Source organism: Somniosus microcephalus, chromosome 13, assembly GCF_052327205.1.
Source record: "Somniosus microcephalus isolate GS21.2 chromosome 13, FLI_Smic_1.0, whole genome shotgun sequence".
In the NCBI taxonomy this organism is placed as follows: domain Eukaryota; kingdom Metazoa; phylum Chordata; class Chondrichthyes; order Squaliformes; family Somniosidae; genus Somniosus; species Somniosus microcephalus.
Genome location: NC_140999.1, coordinates 168,183,088 through 168,206,752, shown reverse-complemented (window position 1 = coordinate 168,206,752; position 23,665 = coordinate 168,183,088). Strand labels below are relative to the sequence as shown.

At 44.2% G+C, this 23,665-nt stretch overlaps 1 protein-coding gene across 8 annotated transcripts in view; it reads left to right on the top strand.

Annotated features, from left to right (window-relative positions):
* The window catches only part of ptprt (protein tyrosine phosphatase receptor type T), a 1,756,894-nt gene that overhangs the window by 671,032 nt on the left and 1,062,197 nt on the right, over positions 1–23,665 (top strand). For all 8 annotated transcript variants that reach the window (XM_086005548.1, XM_086005547.1, XM_086005549.1 and 5 more), the window contains exons 5-6: positions 2,228–2,343; positions 8,813–8,987. In XM_086005548.1, coding sequence (XP_085861674.1) covers positions 2,228–2,343; positions 8,813–8,987 — 291 coding nt within the window. The remainder of the gene's footprint in view (positions 1–2,227; positions 2,344–8,812; positions 8,988–23,665) is intronic.

Genomic DNA, 23,665 nt, shown 5'->3' with positions numbered 1-23,665 from the left:
ATTCCCTTGTAATATTCAGCTTTGTATGTCACTAAAGGATCAGGAGCACCATTCCTCTTTGTATTCCCAGACAGGCAGAGGTAACGAGGTCTCCATGATATTGCAAACATTCCACACTAAGTGAAAGTGGAGGGGGTAAAAGGGATGTAATGGAGGAATTTTGGAAAGACGTAAAGTGACTCACAGAAATAAAGGAAGGATGACAGCATCTCTTAAGTTGCAGAAATAGCTAGGAAAGTTCACCTAGAATGGGCAGGAGGGGAGTTTGGAATGAGAACAATGAGACACAGAACATGCAGGAGGAATGGACCTGGGATGCGCAGAGGACAGGAGTAGCTCAGAGAATTGAAGGGCTGTCATTGACTTGGAGAGGATATGAATGTGAATCTCTAAAAACAAAGATAAGCTAAGATTTCAAAGACACAGAACAAGCAAGGAAGAGATTATCCTGAATACATGGACTATGTGAGGGCAAGGGAAGTACATTATTCCATCAATCCACATTATTTTCAGAATTGTGATACATCGGCAGCAAATCTTCGGAATAAATAATGATTTTCACATTTTAATAAGTAAATATTACCCGAGAAAGGGTGATATGACATGACAAATTTTGCTTCGTAATAACATAATGTTTGCTCAGCTCCTCTGCATCTGTACTGTGAGACAAAGCAAGTTGCCAAAACAAATAGTGTAGTCTGGATCATATCTAAACTATGACATTTTTTTCTCATCTACTTGTATTTATATCCATTATAGCCTTGAAATGATCTGCATTCATCTGCAGCTAATGAAGTTGTGTTTTTCTTTGCTATCATAACTGAGATTATCACCCATATATTTTAAATTTATTTTAAATGGATGAATATTTCCATTAAAATAGCAGAAGGAATTTCATATGAATAGAACAAACATTAATATAACCACGGTGTAATGTCAAGCATTGTTTATATAACTTTTTGTTTCTGTATACATTTTTTCTGATGTTAAAACTATTTTTGAAAAACTTTTATATTCTATTTTTGTCTTTTTTAAATGCAATTTTGTTTCTGTCACCTTTTTTTCCACATTAATTTCCCTTAACAGCCCAGTTTTACTGAAATGTAAAAAAAGAGGATGGCTGGCTCAGTGAAAATTTGGAGTTAAATTCAGCCTGGTCGTTCTAGGTTAAACCGGTACTTCCCCACCTATCTTTATACGTTGCATGGCCTGGATTTTGCAGACAGCGGTGAACAAACGGCGCTCACCGTTCATTACACTTACACTTGCCCACAGATTTTATGTGGGCTTTTGTAGTGGAAGTTGCAGTGATTAGTCATCGAAAACAGTACTGCGCCCCCTACAGGGGACCTGGGACCTGTGTGAGCAACAGCATGTCTCCTCAACCAATCAGATTGAAGAATCCTCACTGAGACACACAGTCTGAACCAGGAAGTGCAAGTTAGTATAGTTAAATCAATGCCAAATCATGTACAGAAAGCAAAATAAAGAGAGGGAAAGAAAGATGGGATTAAGAGACAGACTGAAAAAGTAAAAAAATATATTTTTTATTTAAATGTTTTTTTTAATCTCCAACAATAATTAAAATCTGAAGAAATGAGACTCCACACTTGTAAAAGTTAATTTTCAGTGGCAGTAATTAAGACTTATCCTGCTGTTTAAAAAAAATCACTTACGCTTAAATGGAGAAGCCCTAACTTTTTTCGACATGTTTAGTGGGTATTTATCACGTAAGCACTCCAACTTGTAGCACCATTGCATATATTTGAATGAAAAGTCTCTCAGTGAGATACTGTGAGAGCAAAGCTTCTGGAGGAGCAGGGCAACTCTTATAGCAACTTCAACTGATTTCCACATTTAACTGCGCAAGTGTGGTCGCCGGAAGTAGCTGTCCAATTTATTCTTGAATAACGGTGAGCGCTGATAGCTTCACAATTATTTTTACCGCAACATCTGGGCCAATGGATTTTTTGTATTACTGGTTTGATATTTTTCAATCATTGATTCTTAACTTGTACTTAATCGGGAATTTTCTCAGGGGTTCTACTAATGGACCATTATAACTAGAGATGCATCAATGGGATTCCTGCCAACTTTCCACTGGTTACAGTGACCAATCGGGAGAACCCCTAAAGAAATTCCCAGCAAATGTTTTTAGCCAATAAATTAACTATAACATTGGGACTACCAGCTGATTGACCTTGTTACTTTGGGAATTGTTCTTCAGGGAAAGCCCCTCATTTTCTCCGTCTTCAGAATGTGGAAGTGAATGCTGGACAAAATGCTACATTTCAGTGCATTGCTGGTGGGAAGTGGTCCCAGCATGACAAGCTATGGTTGCAGGTTTGTACTTCATTATTTCAGATATATATTTTTAATCTATTTCCTCTTTCAGATGTTTAAATCGTAGTGTATTTCAAAAGACTGCCTGTAGGACCTGGGCAGGAGAATGTAGTAATGATGTCTCTTTGTGCCATTTCTCTTTTTCGTTGCTCTGTTATGTCAGGACCTATCTGAGCAACAAAGGGATATAGTTTAGTAAGAAGTGCCATTCGATCTTCCTCCATGTTAAAAAATATATTTTTTCCAGCTGCTTGAACTCTTTTGTCCCTGATGAACCAACTTGATAAACTTCATTGTTATAGTGAACTGGTGATAAAATAAGGCCCTCCTATTCATCAGAGGCTTTTTTAGGGGCTTTCTTGGATCATAGAAAAACATAGAAACATTGAAAAAAGGAGCAGGAGTAGGCCATTCGGCCCTTCGAGCCTGCTCCGCCATTCAATATGATCATGGCAGATCATAGAAACATAGAAGATAGGAGCAGGAGTAGGCCATTCGGCCCCTCGAGCCTGCTCCGCCATTCAATGCGATCATGGCTGATCATCCAAATTCAGTACCCTGTCCCTGCTTTCTCCCCATATCCCTTGATCCCTTTAGCCTTAAGACCCTCGATTTTAATGAGCTAACCTGGGAATCATTATTACCCCTCCTTCATATAGAACGAATTTAAAGTGAAATTGAAGCTGATTTGTGTAAGTTTTCACCCTCCCCCTGATTGTGGAAGGGAATGAACTCTATCAAAATGTACATAATCCAAAGAATGAATTCCTTAACATCAATTCTTAGGTCAATCCCTTTCATGTCTTTCCCAGGATCAAGAGAATTATTTTTACCAGAGTTTCTTTAGGTGGAACATTAGCCCAGCTGAGCTGGTGACCATTTATTGCTGCCATTTGACATGATCTCTCCATTCTGGGCTTTTTCGGCTGGTTTTACGAATGTACACTATTGGCCTTGCCCACTAGTCAAACAGTCTGTCCCTTATGGATATCAAATCATGGGCATTGCATCTGCACTGTTCCTATATGTATGGTCAGTGGGTAGGGCTCCTTGTCATTAGCATGCTTTCATAAATTCAGCCCTCATGTCTCCAAGTTGCCTGTTAACTGCCTTTGTTAAATCTTTTATTTTAATCGTCAGCCTTGGCAAGTAAAAGCCCATACTGAAAACGCCTCATTATCTTGTCAGAGAAGCCATGCAAATCCTTGACAGTTAACCCAATTTTTAATGTGGATGACTGAATATTTCTGTCAGATAGAAACAAAGAAATACTCTGGTCAGGGAGCATTATAGCCATTCTTAAAGAGAGAAAGCCCTTCAGACGCTCTTTAAACAGATATTATTTGGCAATTTCAAGATCTCTTGATTCTCCCCCCCACCCCCCACCTCCACCCATTTCAAAAATTCTAGTATTGGTCTATGGCTATCCATGTTTTTAAATATCTCCAGTTATGACATTCAAGAAATGCCTTGGGTCAAAGGTTCCTCTCTTGCCTAGGTTCACAGAATTTGTGCACACTTTCTAATATGCTGGTGATTTTACTTACACTCGTTATAATTTCTTGCTGGATCAGGTCATTATTTTTGATAGCCTTTCAAAGAAGCCCTTGTGTCCAATATATACCAACTCGGCTAATTAGGTACCTTCAGCAAAGCTTGACATAACTTTTCAAGAATAAACCCTTAAAAATTGCAATCCTTAACCATGCGACTATAGTGCGATGGAGGTTTTTCTGTATTTGTAAAGGTCAAACTGAATTGTGGTTTTTGGTGCACCAGTGGTGCATTGGGTTGCTGTGTCCATTTAGAGTACAACTGTGACATTAGAATTTAGTGAGACGGCTTCGCACCGACACCACAGTATAAATGCAGCCTAAATCCAAAATCAGGGTCTGACCTGATATCAGTGTAAAGTAGGAGTTTCGCTCAGTTTTGCTCAGGATTCGATATGACCTTAACTCTGCAATTATACCACACAAGTTTAGTGTTGATGTAAAGCAGAGACTGCTTTGCACTGATGCTATGTAGTGCAGTGTAACTGCACCCCTAGTTTATCTTGTGACCTAAAAAAATCTATTTTGTGGCCTTCAGATGCATTTTTGCCTGGGGTTTATGTCCTCTAATGCCCTGGTTTGAGGGTTTTTGTAGACCTACGGCTCCATCGTGATCCCCCATATGAATTTCTTCGTGTCTTTTCTGCCTTGGCTATTGCCTGATAGAATCTTTCAGATGACTAGCTTGGCGACTAATTGACTTTACTTTTGAAATTACAGTTTTTGATTCCCTTTTTTGTATTATAGAGGTTAATCAGAACATACATTTGACTGGACTTGCCCCACCCCCCACCCCCCATTACACATTTTGTTCTTCTGAACGGACTTCACCCTGATGCTCTCAATTTAGTACTGCATTTCCCCTGCCCCTTTTGTATTTGGTCCTGTTTTGGGGTGCATATACACTACAAGTTTAGCATTGGTACAAAGCAGTTTCAGTTTCCCATCAGTACTAAACTTATGGCATGTTAAGGCCTGAACTGACTGTAGAGTGAAGTTAGACTCCCTCCTCCAGGGAATCTCATTTTATCAAAGGCCCGGCACAAACACGGTGAGCCGAATGATCTCCTTCTGTGCTGTATCATTGTTTTCAAATCCCTCCGTGGCCTTGCCCCTCCCTATCTTTGTAATCTCCTCCAGCCCTAGAACCTGTTGAGATCTCTAGGCTCCTCCAATTCTGTCCTCTTGCGCGTCCACTATTTTAATTGCTTCAACATTGGTGGCCATGCTTTTAGCTGCCTAGGCCCTAAACTCTGGAATTCCCTCCCTAAACCTTTTCACCTCTCTACTTCTCTCTCCTCCTTTAAGATGCTCCTTACAACCTACCTCTTTAACCAAGTTTTTGGTCATCTGTCCTAATAGATCCTTATGTGGTTCAGTGTCAAATTTTGTTTGGTAACGCTCCTGCGAAGAACTTTGGAACATTTTACTACGTTAAGGGTGCTTTATGAAGCAAGCTGTTGCTGTTGATTCTATGATTTCACTGTCAGATCAGGCCCTACCCCGGATTCTGGCTGTACTTGCATTATATTTGCAGCATTAGCATGAAGCAAGACCACATTGCTACAGTTACAATGTAAATGTACTTTTAGTTTTGGGACTAAGTTATGCATTTTTTTATCGTCCTGTTGATTTATGTGACCAGTTTTGAGGTTATTTGTTATGCATTTACATATTTTCAAGTTGTAAAAGTCTCTATAAACTAAATAGTAAGAAAACATGCCTGTGGGAAGAACTATGAAACTCTTTTGAATTAAAAACACGATGAGCAACGACTTTCCTCAGAATGGGTTATTTATTGTAATGACCATTAAAACAGGTTATAACAAGAGAAAATGTGATCTAGAGTTATTACTATTGTTCAAATCATTTCCATGCTCCTAAAAGTGTCTTATTTCATGGGTATTGACAGTAATTTTATTACTCTAAAACATTTAGAATAATGGATAATGGGAGGCTGTAACTCACACAAGGAACCAGATGACATCGTAAACTTATAAATGTTGGCTAGTGGGCTTATTTTACAGCCTTCTAGTCAGATAGATTCCATCTATTTAATCATTGAGGCAACTGCTGGAGAAATTATGAAATGTGTTTTATTGGTTTAAGTTTCAACTGATAATTCAATATACTGAATAGTTCTGCATTTTATTGCAGTAAACTGTCAAGCAATATTTTTCTGTTAGTTATAATATATGTGAGACATCTTTGCTTATGCATTAGATTCCTTTCCACCCACAGTCTTATATGTGGACACGTTATCAAAGCTACAGAAACCATTTCCAAGTTTGGTGGTGGCAGTCAGGTTTAAAATAAAATCTAATATTGATGAACAAAAATATCTTTCTCTTCATTTGTACTGGTGTTAACAATGGAGTTGAAAGATGTTTAATTTGGAAATACATATATTTTCCCATAACATTATGGTTCTTTAAAGCCCATTACAGGTTTGTAAGCTGATACATTGCACTGCCCTCTCAGCTGATATACAGGGAACACTATTAAAGATGCTTGTAATTGCTATGGGTTAGTTAATTAGAGCAAAACAGTTATGTTCAGTAAACACTGTGTTACAATTTATTGCAATGAAAATGAGAACAGTTCACTGCAGTGAATTATCACTTGGAAGCTTGTACCAGGAAACACTTCACAGCCTGTCTACAAACTTATATAGTTAACTCAGGTCATAATAGATGGAGTCTTATTGAACAATGATATTGATTTACATACTTTCATAAAGTCAATGGTGAATAACTAAAAGCTGTCTCAGGCACCAGTGAAATCCAGTGTTCTTCACATAACTGATAGAGCATCTGCAACTTAAAATCGCAGTGCTCTATGAAATGCGCAGAATCCCAGGTATCCCAGGGGCGCATGCAGTTCGCAAGCGTCCCTGTGATCACATGGAACCATGGGGAACCAATCAAAGAAGGGAATCACCCTGCACACTTTTGTGTGCACAGATCTGTCAAAAGTATGAATGGGGATCACATTTAAAAACACAGTTAAATATTTTTAAAAAAAATTTAAATCACATATTTAAAATTAGTTTACATTAAGTTAAATATTTTAAACAAAAATTTAATTTTTTGAAAAAAAGTTGAAGTTTTATACAGGGCTAAAAGTAAACTTACCTTTTTTTTAAAGTATTTTAAAATTATAAATGAGTGAAAAAAAATTATTTTTTTATTTTTTTAAACTCTTATGCTAGTAAAAGCAGGCCTTATGCCTGCTTTTACCAGGCGTAAGATTTTTAAAGGCTTTCAGCGGGCATAAGTTGTGTAGAAAGTGGAACTCCCTGCCCCAGGATGCACATCTCCCGGGCAGCCCCTGTGGGTGCGTACCCACCTCGGACACACCCCTGGGGGTTAGAAAATCCGGCCCAATGTCATAAAGTCCTGAAGGCCAGTAGAATTTTACGTTTTATAAATGGTGGAATAGAGTACAAGAGTATAGAAGTAAAGGTGAAATTATACAAGACATTGGTTTGGCCAAAGTCAGAGCACTGCGTGCAATTATGGGCACCCCATTATAGGAACAACATTAAAGCCATAGAGCGTGTACAGCGCAGGTTCACCAGGATGATACCAGGGGTGGAAAATTATACTTACGAGAGACTTGAGACACTAGTGTGCAGGGACAGAGGGACCTGGGAGTTAATGTGCATAGGCCCCTGAAGGTAGCAGGACATATTCAGAGAGTGGTTAACAAAGCATATGGGATCTTGGACTTCATAAATAGAGGTATCGAGTACAAAAGTAGAGAAGTTATGCTGAACCTTTATAAAGCGCTGGTTAGGCCACAACTGGAGTATTGCATCTAGTTCTGGTCACCACACTTTAGGAAGGATGTGTAGGCCCTTGAGAGGGTGCAGAGGAGATTTACCAGAATGGTTCCGGGGATGGGGGAGCTTGGCTACAAGGACAGGTTTGGATTGGTTTTCATTAGAGCAAAGAAGGTTGAGGGGTGATTTGATAGAGGTGCACAAGGTTATGACGGGTTTGGATAGGCTAGATGGGGAAAGACTGTTCCCACTAATTGATGGTACAAGGACTAGGCAACACAGATTTAAGGTTTTGGGCAAGAGATACAGGGGGGATGTGAGGAAAACTTTTTTACACAGCGAGTGGTGAGGACCTGGAACTCGCTGCCGACGGAAGTAGTGGAAGCGGAGACACTCAATGTTTTCAAGGGGAGACTAGATAGGCACTTGAGGGAAATAAACTTGCAGGGCTACAGGGATAGAGCGGGGGAAATGGGATTGACTAGATTGCTCTACAGAGAGCCGGCATGGACTCGATGGGCCGAATGGCCTCCTTCTATGCCGTTATGACTCTATGACTAGAACTATTTCCACTGCAGCAGTGAAGGCTAAGAGGAGTTTAAAAAAGAATTTTTGAAATTATAAAGAAAGTTGACAGAGTAAATAGGGAAGTTATTTCCTCTGGCTGGGGAGTCAGTGATGATGAGTCATCAATTTAAAAGGTTTGAGGAAAGAGATTAAGAAAGATTTCTTTACCCAGAGAGTCTTTGGAGCATGGAATGCTTTGTCACAGGGAATGGTTGAGACAGAAACCATTGCTTCTTCTAAGGGAAAATTGAACAAATCTTTGAAGCAGAGAAAGCTACAAGTCTGTCGGGAGAAAGTAGAGCAATGGGATTAGTTTTGGATTGCTCAAGCAAAGCGCTGGCCCAAACATGATAGGCTGAATGTTTGGCTTTTGAGCTGTAAACTTGTATAGTTCTATAATCAGACACAGCCCGAAGGAAGAGGAAAGTACACAAGCAAATTATACTGATAATATGGATAGTCCTATGAAATTGAAAAAAATAACTCAGAACTATTCAGGTGGTATTTGTTAGCAAGCCTACAATTTGATGCATTTCTTAATTAAAATATATTTTATTTTATACAGCAATGGAATGGGAAGGATACAGCATTGATGGTAACTCGGGTGGTTAACCATAGGCGTTTTTCTGCCACTGTCAATGTGGCAGATACATCACAGAAGACCACAAGTAAATACAGATGTGTGATTCGATCAGAAGGAGGCTCAGGAGTGTCCAACTATGCAGAACTAATTGTGAAAGGTGAGCCCTTACTAACACGTTCTTACAACCACAAAATGGATAGTAAAAGAAAGACAGTGGTATGTGTTGTTATTGAAGGTCGTATAGGGTGATAATTTGGAGTATGGAAGCATTCATTGACTTGGTTCAGCTATATAGCCTCCATATTTGCACATATATTGCATTCATATTGTAACCAAATGATTACAGGTGCAAAGATCAAAAATATTTGCAGATATAATTATCCTAAACTATCAGGGTACTTACAGAGCAGATATACATTTGCGATTATAAATAAGACCGGCCAGATCTAACTTTGTGTCAGATTATTACTCTTATGTTGTCAGAGCATTGAGCCAAACACATTGCATGTTATGGGTATCTTGAAAAGTATGCTAGCCTACGTCTTCCATTATGTGTTGCAATTGTTGTTGGTGTTACAGGATGCCAAGTGTTTCTTGATTGTCCAACCTTAATTTTAGGTCTCATATGAGACTTTCTTTGCCGATTGAAGATGGTGGCAAATCTTTCAAAAGTAGGATAGTTTTTCTGTCATAAGAATACTGTTTAACTTTCCAGTTTTTTGAGAAGCAGCCTGTAGGCCAAGAGAAAGACAGGGCATTATTATTATCTATTGTTAAGTAGATGGCCTGCGTCATGAGTGCACATAGGCCACTTTGAAGATTTCCTTCAATACTATAGTGGCATGGAAAGGAAGGAACAACTAAATGCCTTGGGACATTTTACTATGTTAAAGGCACTATATAAATGCAAGAAGTTTTTGTAAGTTGTTATGAGCAGTTTCAATTGTATCATCATCAAAACAGTAACTCATAACTTTGTATTATTTTGTTCCATCACTAATACCAGTATACCACCACTTTTAGGGTGGATAATCGGCAGTATTTCACCCTTAATTGTATGCATCTCTCTCAATTACCTTTTGGTCCAGTTGAGGGTTGGCAAATCCAATCTGGATTATTTTGTTAAAGAACCACTTTTTAAATTGAGAAAACAAGATGAAGGGGCAAATTCTAAGCATGCAATCAGTTCACAGATTCTTTTACTCCTCACATTCTGGAAATAATTTATTCTGCTGTAGCTAATTTTTAACTTGGGGTCATAGAGAAAAAGGGAAAATGGGAAAGTACAGCTTCAGAGTTCACCTTTCCTGTCCTACCCACCAGATACATCCCTTGACCACCTTTGTAGATGACTTACTGGGGGATTCTCCTTTTCAGGGCAGTGTTCGGGCAGGGCAAGACTTCTGTCCATCCCTCCAAATCCATCCAAACCCTTCAGCAGGTAACTGTTTTGGGCAAAATGGAGAGAGGGAGGACCCTACAGGGCTTTGTCTCAATCTTGGCTCAGTGGGTAGCACTATTGCCACCAGGTCAGAAGATAATGACCCGGATTCTGCAGTAGGAATAATGGTGAGGCTATCAGTGCTCAACATTATTAAGGAGTAAATCGGACAGTAACTACCGGCGTCTGCACATGCGCAGTTAAAGTCGGAAATCAGGAAGTTGCTGTCCGATTCCTTCACCAGCTTCACTATACCGGTGCCTTGCCAAGAGACTCAGCATTGAAACACATGAAGGGTGTGAAGTTGTGGTATTTACACACTAGACACCCACTAAACAGAAACATGCTAGAAAAAGTTAGGAAATGGCCATTCAAGTTTAAATGATTTTTTAACAGTGTGATAAGTCTCAATTACTACCAAACCACCTCTCTGACACTGAAAATTTACTTTTACAAGTGTGGAGTCTCATTCCTTCAGATTTTAAATATTGTTGGAGATTGTAAAAAAAATTAAATTAAATAATTTTTTTGAAACTTTTTTTCTGTCTCTTATCTCTCTCTCTTAATCCCATCTTTCTTTCTCTCTCTTTATTTCTCTTTCTGTACATGATTTTACATTAAATTAAATATTTTAATTTATACTTCCTGGTTTAGACTCTGCATGTCTCAGTGAGGATTCTTCAATCTGATTGGTTGCTGTTGCTTGCCCTGTTCTCACAGGTCCCAGATCCCCTGTAGAGGGCACCGTGCTGCATCAGATTCCCAATGACTAAGTTGCTGCTTAAAAGCCCACAGAAAGTCGATGTGCAACTGCAGACAAAATGAACATTGAGCATTGTTTGTTCGCTGCTGGCCGCAAAATCTGGGCCAGTGGCTTCAAGCCCCACTCCAGAGACTTGAGCACATAACCTAGGCTGACACTTCAGTGCAGTACAGAGGGAGTTTTGCACTGTCAGAGATGCCCTTTTTCAGATGAGAGGTTAAACTGAGGTCTTGTCTACCTTATCAGGTGGACGTAAAAGATCCCCTGGCACTATTTGAAGAATAATAGGAGTTCTCCCGGTGTTGAGGCCAATATTTAATCCTAAAGCTGCATCACTAAAAAACAGATTATCTGATCATTTATCTCATTGCTGTTTGTGGGACCTTGCTGTGTGCAAGTTGGCTGCTGTCTTTTCCTACATTACAACAGTAACTGCATATCAAAAGTACTTTATTTGCTGTAAAGCACTTTGGTATGCCCATCCTGCCCCCAACCCGCCTCCGTGCCATCTTCCCAGGAGGTGAGTAACCGACCCGCGCCGTGTCCCGTCTCCTGGAGGCGGGAAGGGGATTACAGCCACTTAACTGCCTGTTAACAGGTAGTTAACAGGCAGATAAGAGGATTATCCCCATTTTGCCCACACATGTGCGGGCTTCCTGAAGGCTCCGAATCCTGCCAGGGTTACCGAGGCGAGCAGTGGGTCTGCGGGGGTCTGCTGGGTGCAAAAGTGCGCTGTGAAGGTAAGTGATGGGTGCAAGTGTGGAGAGGTGAGTATGTGAGGTAAGTGGAAAGTGTTAGAAAAAGTTTACTTACCTTTGTTTCTTCCTGCAGGCTTCAATTGTTGGGGATGTGGAGAGCCTCGCATCTCCGCGGCAGAGATGACAGATGGCTGCTGCATTCTCCGATGCAACAACCATCTGATTTCTGCTCAGCAGATAGATTTGATGAGTCTTGAATTCAAGGACTCATCAAACAACAGAGAATGTCAGTGTTTGACAGCTTCACGGAGCTGTCAAACGATGATTTTTGACAGATGAAACGTCATACGCTGACGTTCTCTGTAACCAGCTTCCCCTTAATTGGCCTGCTAAGCTCGCTGGGCGGGCTTAACAAGGTCAATCAAGGGAAAATAGTGTAGGTTGGCCAGAAGTCGATAGCGTTGGGACTAAAACCCGACAAGTGGGAGTCCTGCCTCCAAAAGCTCCCATTTGGCAAAATCCAGCCCTAACTGTTTCCCAAGTTAGCCAGATTCAGTGAAATATCAGGCTTTAATTTTGTTCAAGAAATACATTACTTTGAATGATATTCTGACTGACTGAACTACAATTTGAAGACATATGATTTGAGGTGATTTTTGTTAAGCCTGACTGAGGCAAGTGCAAAAGCTTTTAACCCTTATGATGTCCGGTTACATCTTTCCTTGACAGTTTTAGATACTTTTCTCCACAAAAAAGAAATATTGGGTATCAGGTTTTGGAAAAGAAATCGAAGAGATGTTTTATCTATTTTTTTATTTGAAGTAATCTTGAATTTTGTTTATTCTCAAAAATCTAATATGTGTCACCTACACACGCTGCTTATAAGTACAGGTACCAGTTTAATCTGGCCGCCTTTAGTTTTTCACATGTCAGCTGAGGGAATGAACAAGTTACCTTCTATTCGGATTATGCCAATACTGAGCAGCGACCAGTTATGAGAAGATATAGGAGAAAGTCTTTGGCTTGTCCCTTCAGTGGTAATTTTTCATAACTTACAATTGTCTACCACCATTTATTTTTGTTTAGTTACAATACCTCAACAGCACAGTAATCTCTGGTGCCAGCATTTAAACACCCTTGTTTCCAATTCAGTTACTGGATGCTCTGCCCCTTGACAAGCTCTCGTCTCGACTAAGTGGACAGGTGTGGTAATTTAGCACACAATTAGGAGGTAATCATTGAGCTCGCCTTAACATATTCTTCTCAAACAAGCTAAATTTAGTACAAATTGGCCCCAATAAGGCCTAATTAATCTGTATCCAGTATCCAGACACAGTATATGAATAAAAATATAATATAGTAACCTTGCTGGTGTGAAAAGTGCCATTCATGTAAGCAGTGAGACATTGGATACAGACTGGGAAAATGCTGTTACTTGCAGTCAGAAGTTCCACAGTGAAACCAAGATAAAAATAGTGCATCTGAGCCTACTGTTTCCAGCACCTCAGAAGAGTGCTGTCATTTTGATTTTCTGCAATTTTCAACATATATTTCTTAGACCTCTGCTGTGCATTTGGGAAAGAAAAATGCAAAATACTCATTTGCATTGGATTATAATTGCAGTTTCAATGATTGGAGACAACTATAAATTTAGTTGCTAGAAAAAACACACAGACTGTATTATTTAGACTTGCCAAACAATCCTTGGTACTATTACAGTGGCAGAGATGCACAATATATACTTTATATGAGCTGCATTTATCCCATCAGTTAGAACTGACCTAATAAGGTGTTTACAAGTTTGCAAAAAAGCCTACTTGATCTGTTCCATGGTTAATATCTATTAGGCAAATCGGACTTTTCCCCATAAAGATAACGGCGTACAAATTCAGCAGTGCAGCGCCCACTTTTTGGGCTCTAACTGGTCTAATAAGCCCAAGGCCCCAAATATGGCGGGCAGGAAGTACGCGCACATTTCGGTTTCACATATTGGTGAAGGAAAAGAAAATAGGCGTCCAGGGCCCACACCTGAAACAAGCGTAAGACACTTTGTATATGCAAATAAAATCCTTTGCGTATGCCGAGGCCCCCATTACAAGATTGGTTTGCATGGAGGTGGCTGCTGCCAGCACCAGCTGCTCTCAGTAAAACCAGCCCTTGGGACCCCCTGCTACCAAAAAGGTAGGGTTTTTTCACATATACTAACCTGAATGGGGAGTCAGGAGGAGCAGCAGTGTTCCTTCCGACCCCAAATTTAAAGAACGCGAGCCGCCGCTGCCCCCCGATCCCGCCTCTGATCTTTCCTCCCCCTCTGCCCTCCGACCTGTCGACTCTCAGCTTCACTTACCCGAGGGACACTGCGATGCTAGCCCCATCTTGCTTTCCTCGTTGCCGGATGGCTCTTCGCGTCACGCCAGCCCTGTTGAAATGAGGCCCAAGTCCAAATATCAGGGGTGCCTCAGGCCTCCCACTGAGGTGCACAGTTTTAGTGATGCAGTGACTGCAGGGCTCTTCCCTCTGACATCCAGGTTAACCTCTTCACATGCTTGTAACGGCTTCAGCGGCACGCCGCCTGAGGGCAGTTTTTGAGGCTTCGGTGCGCTGCGGATGTGCCTTCTGGGTCCCTCTCCTCACCTGTTTCTCGAGTAATTGATCTCATCAGAGTAATTAGGCTAGTTAATAAAGTTGTTCAGTTTTGTCCTCTTTTTTTAAACCCAAACAAAAAACCATTAAACAAATAAACCCTTTAAATAAACCCGATAAATCAAATTAAAATTTGACCCCTTAAATCGATTATGCACTCCAGTCCCCGTGGCGCCCACCGGTCACGAAAGAGCTCGAGCTCGCCGGCGGACACCGCGTGCTCCATCTCCAGGGCCACCCGGCCGCGAACATGGCCGCGGAAGAGAGGGAGGCAATCCGGCCGGACGACCCCCTCGGCCGCCCGCTGCCTGGACCAATTAATGGCTTTCTTGGCCAGGCCCAGGAGCAGGCCCACGAGGAGGTCCTCCGACCTGCCCGCTCCCCTCCGCACCGGGTGACCGTAGATCAAGAACGTGGGACTGAAGTGCAACCAAAATTTGAGGAGCAGCCCCTTCAAATAGTGGAAGAGGGGCTGCAACCTCCCACACTCAACATAAACATGGAACACGGACTCCTCCAGACCGCAGAACAAGCAGGCGGCCCGGGAGTCCGTGAACCTACTTAAAAACCTATTGCACGGGACTGCTCTGTGCAACACCCTCCAGGCCAAGTCCCCAATAGAACAAGGGAAGACTCCCGCATAGAGAGCCCCCCATTGGGGACCTCCGCCTCCGCCGGAAGGTAAAACGGCACGCCACGGCGTGTCCGGACGGCAGGCGAAGATGGCAAAGTGGAAGGTGTGCAAGAGCAGCCCGTACAGGAAATCCCTCCGCGCAGAATGGAAAGGCACGGAGGGCATCTCCTCGAGACGGCTCAAGTTGTGAGGCACCAAACCCCTAGGGGAGCTTTGGGGCAGGGCGCCGATAAGGAATTCCGTCCGAACGGGATCGCCCCACGCGCTCGAGCCGCCTCGATACACCTCGTGGCGCCGGGTCGCAACCTCGCCTTCACCGCCTCGATGGCATCGACCGCGAGCCGGACGTTGCTCCACGACATACGCCGCGCCAATTCCTCCGGCGCCATCGAGTAGGTCCCCGACTCTAGTCACCCTGCCAGGCACAGCCCTCCGCTCCACCAGCCGCCCGAACTCACGGACGCGGAGGTGCGGATTCCTGAACAGCGGCTCTCGAAGGACAGCCGCCATTCCTGACGGGGGAGAGCTCCGCCTGGAGGCGACGGAGTTCCAAACCCATAGCAGTTCCTGGTAAAAGACAGGCAGCTCCTGCAGGCTGGCACGCCTGCTGCCCACTTCCAGAAACAGGAGCTGCATGTCGTAATTGAGGCCGTGCAGCTGGCGGAAGAAATACATCGCCAGCGCACACCATCTGGGAGGATTCTCGACGTACAGGTATCTCTGCAGCGTCTGAAGACGGAAAGTCGCAGCCTGGGTGCGAAGGCACACCAGCGCCTGACCGCCCTCCCTAAGCGGGAGACTCAGAACCGCGGCAGCGACCCAGTGTATCCTGTTGTTCCAGAAGAAGTCGACGAGCTTCTTCTGTATCTTGGCGACAAACGCAGGGGGGGGGATCAGAGTAACCAACCGGTACCACAACATGGCGGCCACCAGTTGGTTTATGACCAACGCCCGACCCCTGTAGGACAACACTCGGAGCAATCCTGTCCAGCGTCCTAAGCGAGCGGTGACTTTGGCCTCCAGCTCGTGCCAGTTCGCCGGCCAGGCGTCCTCGGCCGGGCTGAGGTAGACTCCCAAGTAGAGGAGGTGCGTGGTACTCCAGGCGAAGGGCCTGAACTCCTCCGGCAGAGAGTCCACCTGCCACTGACCCACCAGGAGTCCAGAACATTTCCCCCAGTTGATCCTGGCGGAGGATGCGTCCGAGTAAATCTGCTGGCATTCCCGCATCCTCCGCAAGTCAACGGGATCCGTGACCACGAGGAGCACGTCATCGGCGTAAGCCGAGAGGACCACCTCCACGCCCGGCCCTTGCAGAGCCAATCCCGCCAACCTCTTCCGCAAGAGGCGCAGGAAAGGCTCCACGCAAATGGCATATAACTGGCCGGACATGGGGCATCCCTGACGCACCCCCCTCCCGAAGCGAAGGGGCGCCGCCAAGGACCCGTTAACTTTAATCAGACACGCAGCGTACAGAAGTCGGATCCGGGCGACAAAATGCGTCCCGAACCCGAAAGCGCGCAGAGTCCCGAAAAGATACTCGTGATCCACCCTGTCGAACGCCTTCTCCTGATCCAAGGAAAGGAAGGCGACCGACAGACCAGCCCTCTGGGAATGGTGGACCAGGTCCCGGACCAGATGAATGTATTTGTCTCCTGTCTCATTTGATTAATTATGTCACGTGACCATTCTGGCCTGTATTTAAGCTTCCTGTTTCCTGTCGTCTTTTCTCAGTCCTGGATTCGCCTGGCTGCAAGTAGTAGCTCTCTCGAGTCTCTCTGTGTTTTCGAGTTTCAAGGAATCTCCTTTCGAGTGTTACTATGTCTCTATGTTTTTGAGTCTCTACTGAATCTCCTTTCGAGTGTTACCTTGTCTCTATGTTCTTAAGTCTCAAGGAACCATCTCTCGAGTGTTACCATGTCTCTGTGTTTTCGAGTATCAAGTTAAGCATCTTTCGAGTTCTACCTGGTCTTGAGTCCTTGGATAGGTTTCCTGCACTTGGGTCCACTACCGAAAACCCTAGCAAAACGGCCCCATGAATGCACGGCCCCATGACAATGCTTCCATAATGGATCTGGGCTTTGGATGATCTTGTTATGTCCTGACGAGTAGAACTATGCACAATATGCCACGTGTGGCCTAATCAGGCCTCCCACTGAGGTGCAGAGAATGTACCCTGTGCCCACCCGCTCACCGCATGTTCAAGAATGGGGGAGCCAGAATTTCTACCCCAATCTCTTTATTTCGGCTATGTTGTGCATGCAAAATAAATGATTTGGTCAGAAGGAAATTGTTGTATGAGTAGTTGAATGATCTCCTTAAGGTGTTAGCCTTGGCTCAGTGGTAGCACTCTTGCATCTATGTCAGAAGGTTGTGGGTTTAAGCCTTCCTCTCGGACTTGAGTAGATAATCCAGGGAGTACGGCACTGTCGGAAGTGTCGACATTTGGTGTTAAAGCGAAGCCTCGTGTGCCCTCTCGGGTGGATGTAACAGATCTCACTGTACTATTCAAAGGAGAGTAGGTAGATGCCCTGGCCAGGATTTATCCTTCAACCAACACTATTTTAACAGATTGATCAGTTATCTCATTGCTGCTTGTGGGACATTGCTATGGGAAAATTAACTGGTGCTGTTTCCACACATTACAACAATGACTGTGCTTCAAATATAATTAATTGGCTGTGAAGCATTTTAGAATGTCCTGAGGTCATGGTAGGCACTATATAAATGGAAGTTCTTTCTTTCCTTCTTCATTTGTACCCTGAATTAATAGCTGCTGCTTTATTGATTAAACCATAGAGGATATCCTCAGTTTTAATTGGGCCATTAAAAGTGATTTAACTTACATTTTAGTATTGCACCTCAATCGCATACTGTAATCAAGCAAAGAGTCGGGGGTGCGGCGGGGGGGGGATACCTAATTGGGGAGAGGTCCGATCCCAGGGGTCCGATCCCAGAAAGCGGGCTGATGGTGGGGGAGCTTGGGGGGCCAGGAGTAAGCACTCCTACTCCTCACGGCACAAAAGGATTGTTTCCCAAAGCTGAGGCTGCCTTGTTACAGCCACCAGGAATCCCAACCCCCAGGATCCCTGGCCGCCTGCAGTAATATCTGGCACTGTGGGCCATCAGCAGCAGCAGTACTGTATTCCACCACAATCTGTAACCTCATGGCCCGGCATATCCCTCACTCTACCATTACCATCACTGCCATCTTCAGCCAGATCCATATTGGCTTCCTCCTGTGATCCCCACCATCACAGAAGCCAGTCTTCAGCCAATTCAATTCAATCCATGTGATATCAAGAAACGGCTGAGCGCACTGGATACAGCAAAGGCTATGGGCCCCGACAACATCCCGGCTGTCGTGCTGAAGATTTGTGCTCCAGAACTAGCCGCACCTCTAGCCAAGCTGTTTCAGTACAGCTACAACACTGACATCTATCCGACAATGTGGAAAACTGCCCAGGTATGTCCTGTCCACAAAAAGCAGGACAAATCCAATCCGACCAATTACGCCCCATCAGCCTACTCGCAATCATCAGCACAGTGATGGAAGGTGTCATCGACAGTGCTATCAAGTGGCACTTACTCACCAATAACCTGCTCACTGATGCCCAGTTTGGGTTCCACCAAGACCACTTGGCTCCCGACCTCATTACAGCCTTGGTCCAAACATGGACAAAGGAGCTGAATTCCAGAGGTGAGGTAAGAGTGACTGCCCTTGACATCAAGACAGCATTTGACCGAGTGTGGCATCAAGGAGCCCTAGTAAAATTGAAGTCAATGGGAATCGGGGGGAAAACGCTCCACTGGCTGGAGTCATACCTAGCACAAAGGAAAATAGTTGTGGTAGTTGTAGGTCAATCCTCACAGCCCCAGGACATCGCTGCAGGAGTTTCACAGGGCAGTGTCCTAGGTCCAACCATCTTCAGCTGCTTCATCAATGACCTTCCCTCCAACATAAGTTCAGAAATGGGGATGTTCACTGATAACTGCACAGTGTTCAGCGCCATTCGCAACTCCACACATAACGAAGCAGTCCATGCCTGCATGCAATAAGACCTGGATGATGTTCAGGCTTGGGCTGATAAGTGGCAGGTAAAATTCGCGCCACAGGCAATGACTATCTCCAACAAGCGAGAGTCTAACCACTGCCCCATGACATTCAACGGTATTACATCGCCGAATCCCCACCATCAATATCCTGGGGGTCACCATTGACCAGAAACTTAACTGGACCAGCCACATAAATACTGTGGCAACAAGAGCAGGTCCGAGGCTAGGTATTCTGCGAGTGTCTCACCTCTGACTCCCCAAATCCTTTCTACCATCTACAAGGCACAAGTAAGGAGTTTGATGGAATACTCTCCATTTGCCTGGATGAGTGCAGCTCCAGCAACACCACAAGAAGCTCGACACCATCCAGGACAAAGCAGCCCGCTTGATTGGCACCCCATCCACCACTTAAACATTCACTCCCTCCACCACTGGCGTACCGTGGCTGCAGTGTGTACCATCTACAAGATGCACTGCAGCAACTTGCCAAGGTTTCTTCAGCAGCACCTCCCAAACCCGTGACCTCATCCACCTAGAAGGACAAGGGCAGCAGGCGCATGGGAACACCACCACATCCAAGTTCCCCTCCAAGTCACACACCATCCTGACTTGGAAATATATTGTCGTTCCTTCATCGTCGCTGGGTCAAAATCCAGGAACTCCCTACCTAACAGCACTGTATCTTGCACCACACGGACTGCAGTGGTTCAAGAAAGTGGCTCACTACCACGTTCTCAAGGGCAATCAAGGATGGACAATAAATGCTGGTCTTGCCAGCGACGCCCACTTCCCATAAACAAATTTTAAAAAGTTGAGGCTTCAGGCCGCATTATCATATTTAAGTTGTCAACCCGCCTGTTGGCAGTAGGCTGCCCACCCCTTCCACCCACCACCCCCCCACCCCCATCTCTCCTGAGTGAAAGGTGAAAGTGGGTGGCTCGGAGACAGGTTGGGGTTGGGTTTTACATTTGCACAACTTTCACTTCCCCCACGCGCTCCAACCCACCCGATCTTACCTCTGAAAATTCTGGCCCATGAGATTGGTCAGGCAAGATCTATCCATTCTTAAACTCTGTCGCCTGTTATGGTGAGATGAAGTGTCATGGCTAGATTTTTTTAAATGTCAATGTAAAATAAAAGCAGAAAATGCTGGAATACACAGCAGGTTTCTAAGCATCCCTAAAGAAAAGAATATTTTTGGTGTAGAGCCTTTGTCCAAATTCATTGCATGATCAGTGTAATGGTGAAGAACACCTAAAAGGCACCGGAAGAATGCCCCATGAATAAGAAACTATAAGAAGAAAAACATAAATGTGAACAATGCATCATAGCAAAGTGACTGATTTCAACATTGACCATTTGGATTTAGTCCAATCCCAGTAACACAAGGTAAAATAATAGTTGGGGTACAGTTTTCCTTTCCAAACGATGTAGTGTATTAATAAATTGAACTATGCTTGTGTAGCTTTGTATCATAGCAAGCAAGTATCTTTTTGTGCTATGAAAATACCTAAACTACAGCATATCTATTGAAAGTGTAAGAGCCATAAAAGCTTAAGAAAATACTTTAAAATAGTGGCTAAATGGCATAATACAGTTAATTTACCTGAACGACTTATTGTATTAAGAAACCCCCTATTTTCTTGCTCCAGTAGTATAGTCCGACACCCCCTTCATTCTTGCCACAATGGAACAGTCCCTAAGCCACACATGGGTGCAGCCATCTTACAGTTTTAAACTGCACGTGGTGAAAGAGGCAGAAGCTGTGAGGTTTGGAGCAGTACAGTTTTTGACCGTGTTCGTTTATACGTGTTTGCTTTGTAATTCTGTTTGCTGAGTGTTATAGTAAACCGTTTAAAAGACAAAGCTACGTTTGGGAACGTTTTATTTCGACACGCGTCTACTCGATGTTAAAAGCCCCACAGCCCAGTGGCCTGCCTGTTTGGAAACTAAGAAGCGCCACTACATTAGTCAAAAACTAGCTCCCTAAGAAGGAAGGGACGGAATCGTCGGCGAACGTATACATGAATGGTCACGGAGCCAGACGACAATTTAAGAAAGCGAAGGTACAGTGACTGTTACTTGCTCTGTTCATTCTGTTGAGAAGCTAAATAAGAGCTGCGGGTAAAATGGCCGAGGCCTTAAGGAGCCAGGAGCTTTCCCCAGCCAGAAGGATTGCTGGCCAAAAGAGGGAAATAAAGCTCACCCCAAAGGCAAGGGAAGAGAAGTTACATAGAAGCATAGGTGCAAGGAAGGCTAAATTAGTTCAGATAACTGGAAAAATGAAGATAATTGATCGTCTCATGGAAGATAATGCTAATATTAAGAAAGCTGAAGACATGATGTATTACGATTTCTCCAAGCTGCATGAAGAATTTAATATACTCAATGAAGATGTATTAGCACTTCTGTCTGAAGAAGAGGGAAACACTGATCAGCACGACTGGTTTGATCTTAAATCAACCAGCATTAAGGACTATATCAAGGCCACGGAGCAGTGGATGTTAAAAATTCGTCAAGATGCTGATACAGCAGAGAAAGATAAGGTTGACGATGAAGTCGGACCAGACGATAGCATTTCAGAGACTTCCGCCAGACCGAGCAAAAATCGAAAAGAAGGTAGCTCTGTTTTTGGACGCAGGTCAGTCGCTTCTACCACAAGCTCGGCGCGACGCATGAGAGCGGAGGCTGAACGGGCGGCGTTGATGGCGCGCGCAGCATCTTTAGATGAGAAGCAAGCTCTTGAACGGGAAGAGGCCCAACTGCAGGTCCAAGAGGCCCAACTGCAGGCTCAACTGCAGGCCCAACAGGCCCAACTGCAGGCCCAAGTGCAGGCCCAACAGGCCCAAGTGCAGGCCCAGCGGGCCCAGGTGCAGGCAAAGAAAGAACGGCTGGAGATGAAAACAGCTATCGAGGTCTCAGATGCCAGGTTGAGTGCGTACGAAGATTATGAAGGCTCACGGGACGGCGGGAGCCACTGCCAGTCAACGTTGCCACATAGAGTTGGATCCAGGGCACCTTCAAGAGTTACAACAGAGCCCGAAAGCAATTCCCCGGCATTACAGCGTGGAAGAGTGGCCTCTCCACTAACAGGAGCACGTGATGCTACCCCAGACGTCAGACGGTCTAGACTAGACCCTGCTGATGACCACCAGAGGCCTGAAGACACAGGGAGAAGCCTATACCGAGTGATGCAACGTCAGAACGAAATTACAGAGATGCTTGTAAAACAACAGAATCTGTTTCGACTCCCTCAAAGAGACATACCAGTGTTCCAAGGCGACCCACTCAAGTATAAGCCCTTCATCAGATCCTTTGAACAAGCCATTGACTCCAAGACAGAGAGCAGCAGTGATAAGTTGTACTACCTGGGACAGTACACCAGTGGTAAACCACAAGACCTGGTCAGAAGCTGTGAACACATGAGACCGGACCGGGGATACATAGAAGCCAGGAAGTTGCTGCAGGAGCACTATGGTAACGAGCTGAAGATAGCCACTGCATATATCGAAAAGGCTACCAAGTGGCCACAGATCAGATCGGAAGACGGAGAGGCATTGAACGCATATGTTCTCTTCCTCATAGGATGTCGCAACACCATGGAGGATGTTGAATTCATGGAAGAGATGGACAATCCTACGACTATGAGAATCGTCATCTCTAAGCTTCCTTACAGGATGAGAGAACAATGGAGAAGAACAGCCTTTGAGATAATGGAGAGACGGAAAGGTAGAGCCAGGTTTGCAGACTTAGTGAATTTCATAGACAAACAGGCTAAAATTGCGAGGGACCCATTGTTTGGAAACATCCAGGATGTCAGCCCGACCACCGATGGAAGAGTGAAAGCCAAGCCTGCTGAATCAAAGACTCTCAGGAAAGGTGGTTCCAGGGGAAGCAGCTTTGCAACTATCGTCACTCAGGCCAAGGAAGAAAGGCCCCAGAACTCATCTCCCAAAAAGAGCAGCACAGTGACGCCTGCTAATGCCTTTCAGAAGCCATGCTTATTCTGCCAGAAGAATCATACATTGGATTTCTGCAGCGACATCAAAGCACAGCCACATAAGGACAGAATCGAATTCCTGAAGTACAACGGCCTATGTTTTGGATGTCTCTCTCAGGGGCACCTGAGTAGAAACTGTAAGCAAAGAACAACATGCAGAGAGTGCACTCGGAAACATCCCAGTCTGCTGCATATCCATAAAGAAGAACAAGTCTCTAAGAAGAGTGAAGAAAACAATACCGACGAGAAGGTTGTTTCAAGTGCTCTGGTGTCGCTAGAACCAGAGACTTGTGGACTCACTGGGGCTGGTGACAGTGACTGTATTCTTGCCATCGTACCAGTAAGGATCAAGTCTAAGAGGAGTGAGAAGGTTGTGGAGACTTACGCCTTCATGGATCCAGGTAGTTCAGCAACGTTCTGCACAGAATCACTCATGCGACAGCTGAACGTTAGAGGCAGAAGAACAGAAATCCTATTACGCACCATGGGTCATGAGAAGTCAATGCAAAGTTATATCCTGTCAGACCTAGAAGTGTGTGGACTTGAAGAGAAGGACTTCATAGACCTGCCTAATGTTTTCACACAGAGGGAGATTCCTGTTAG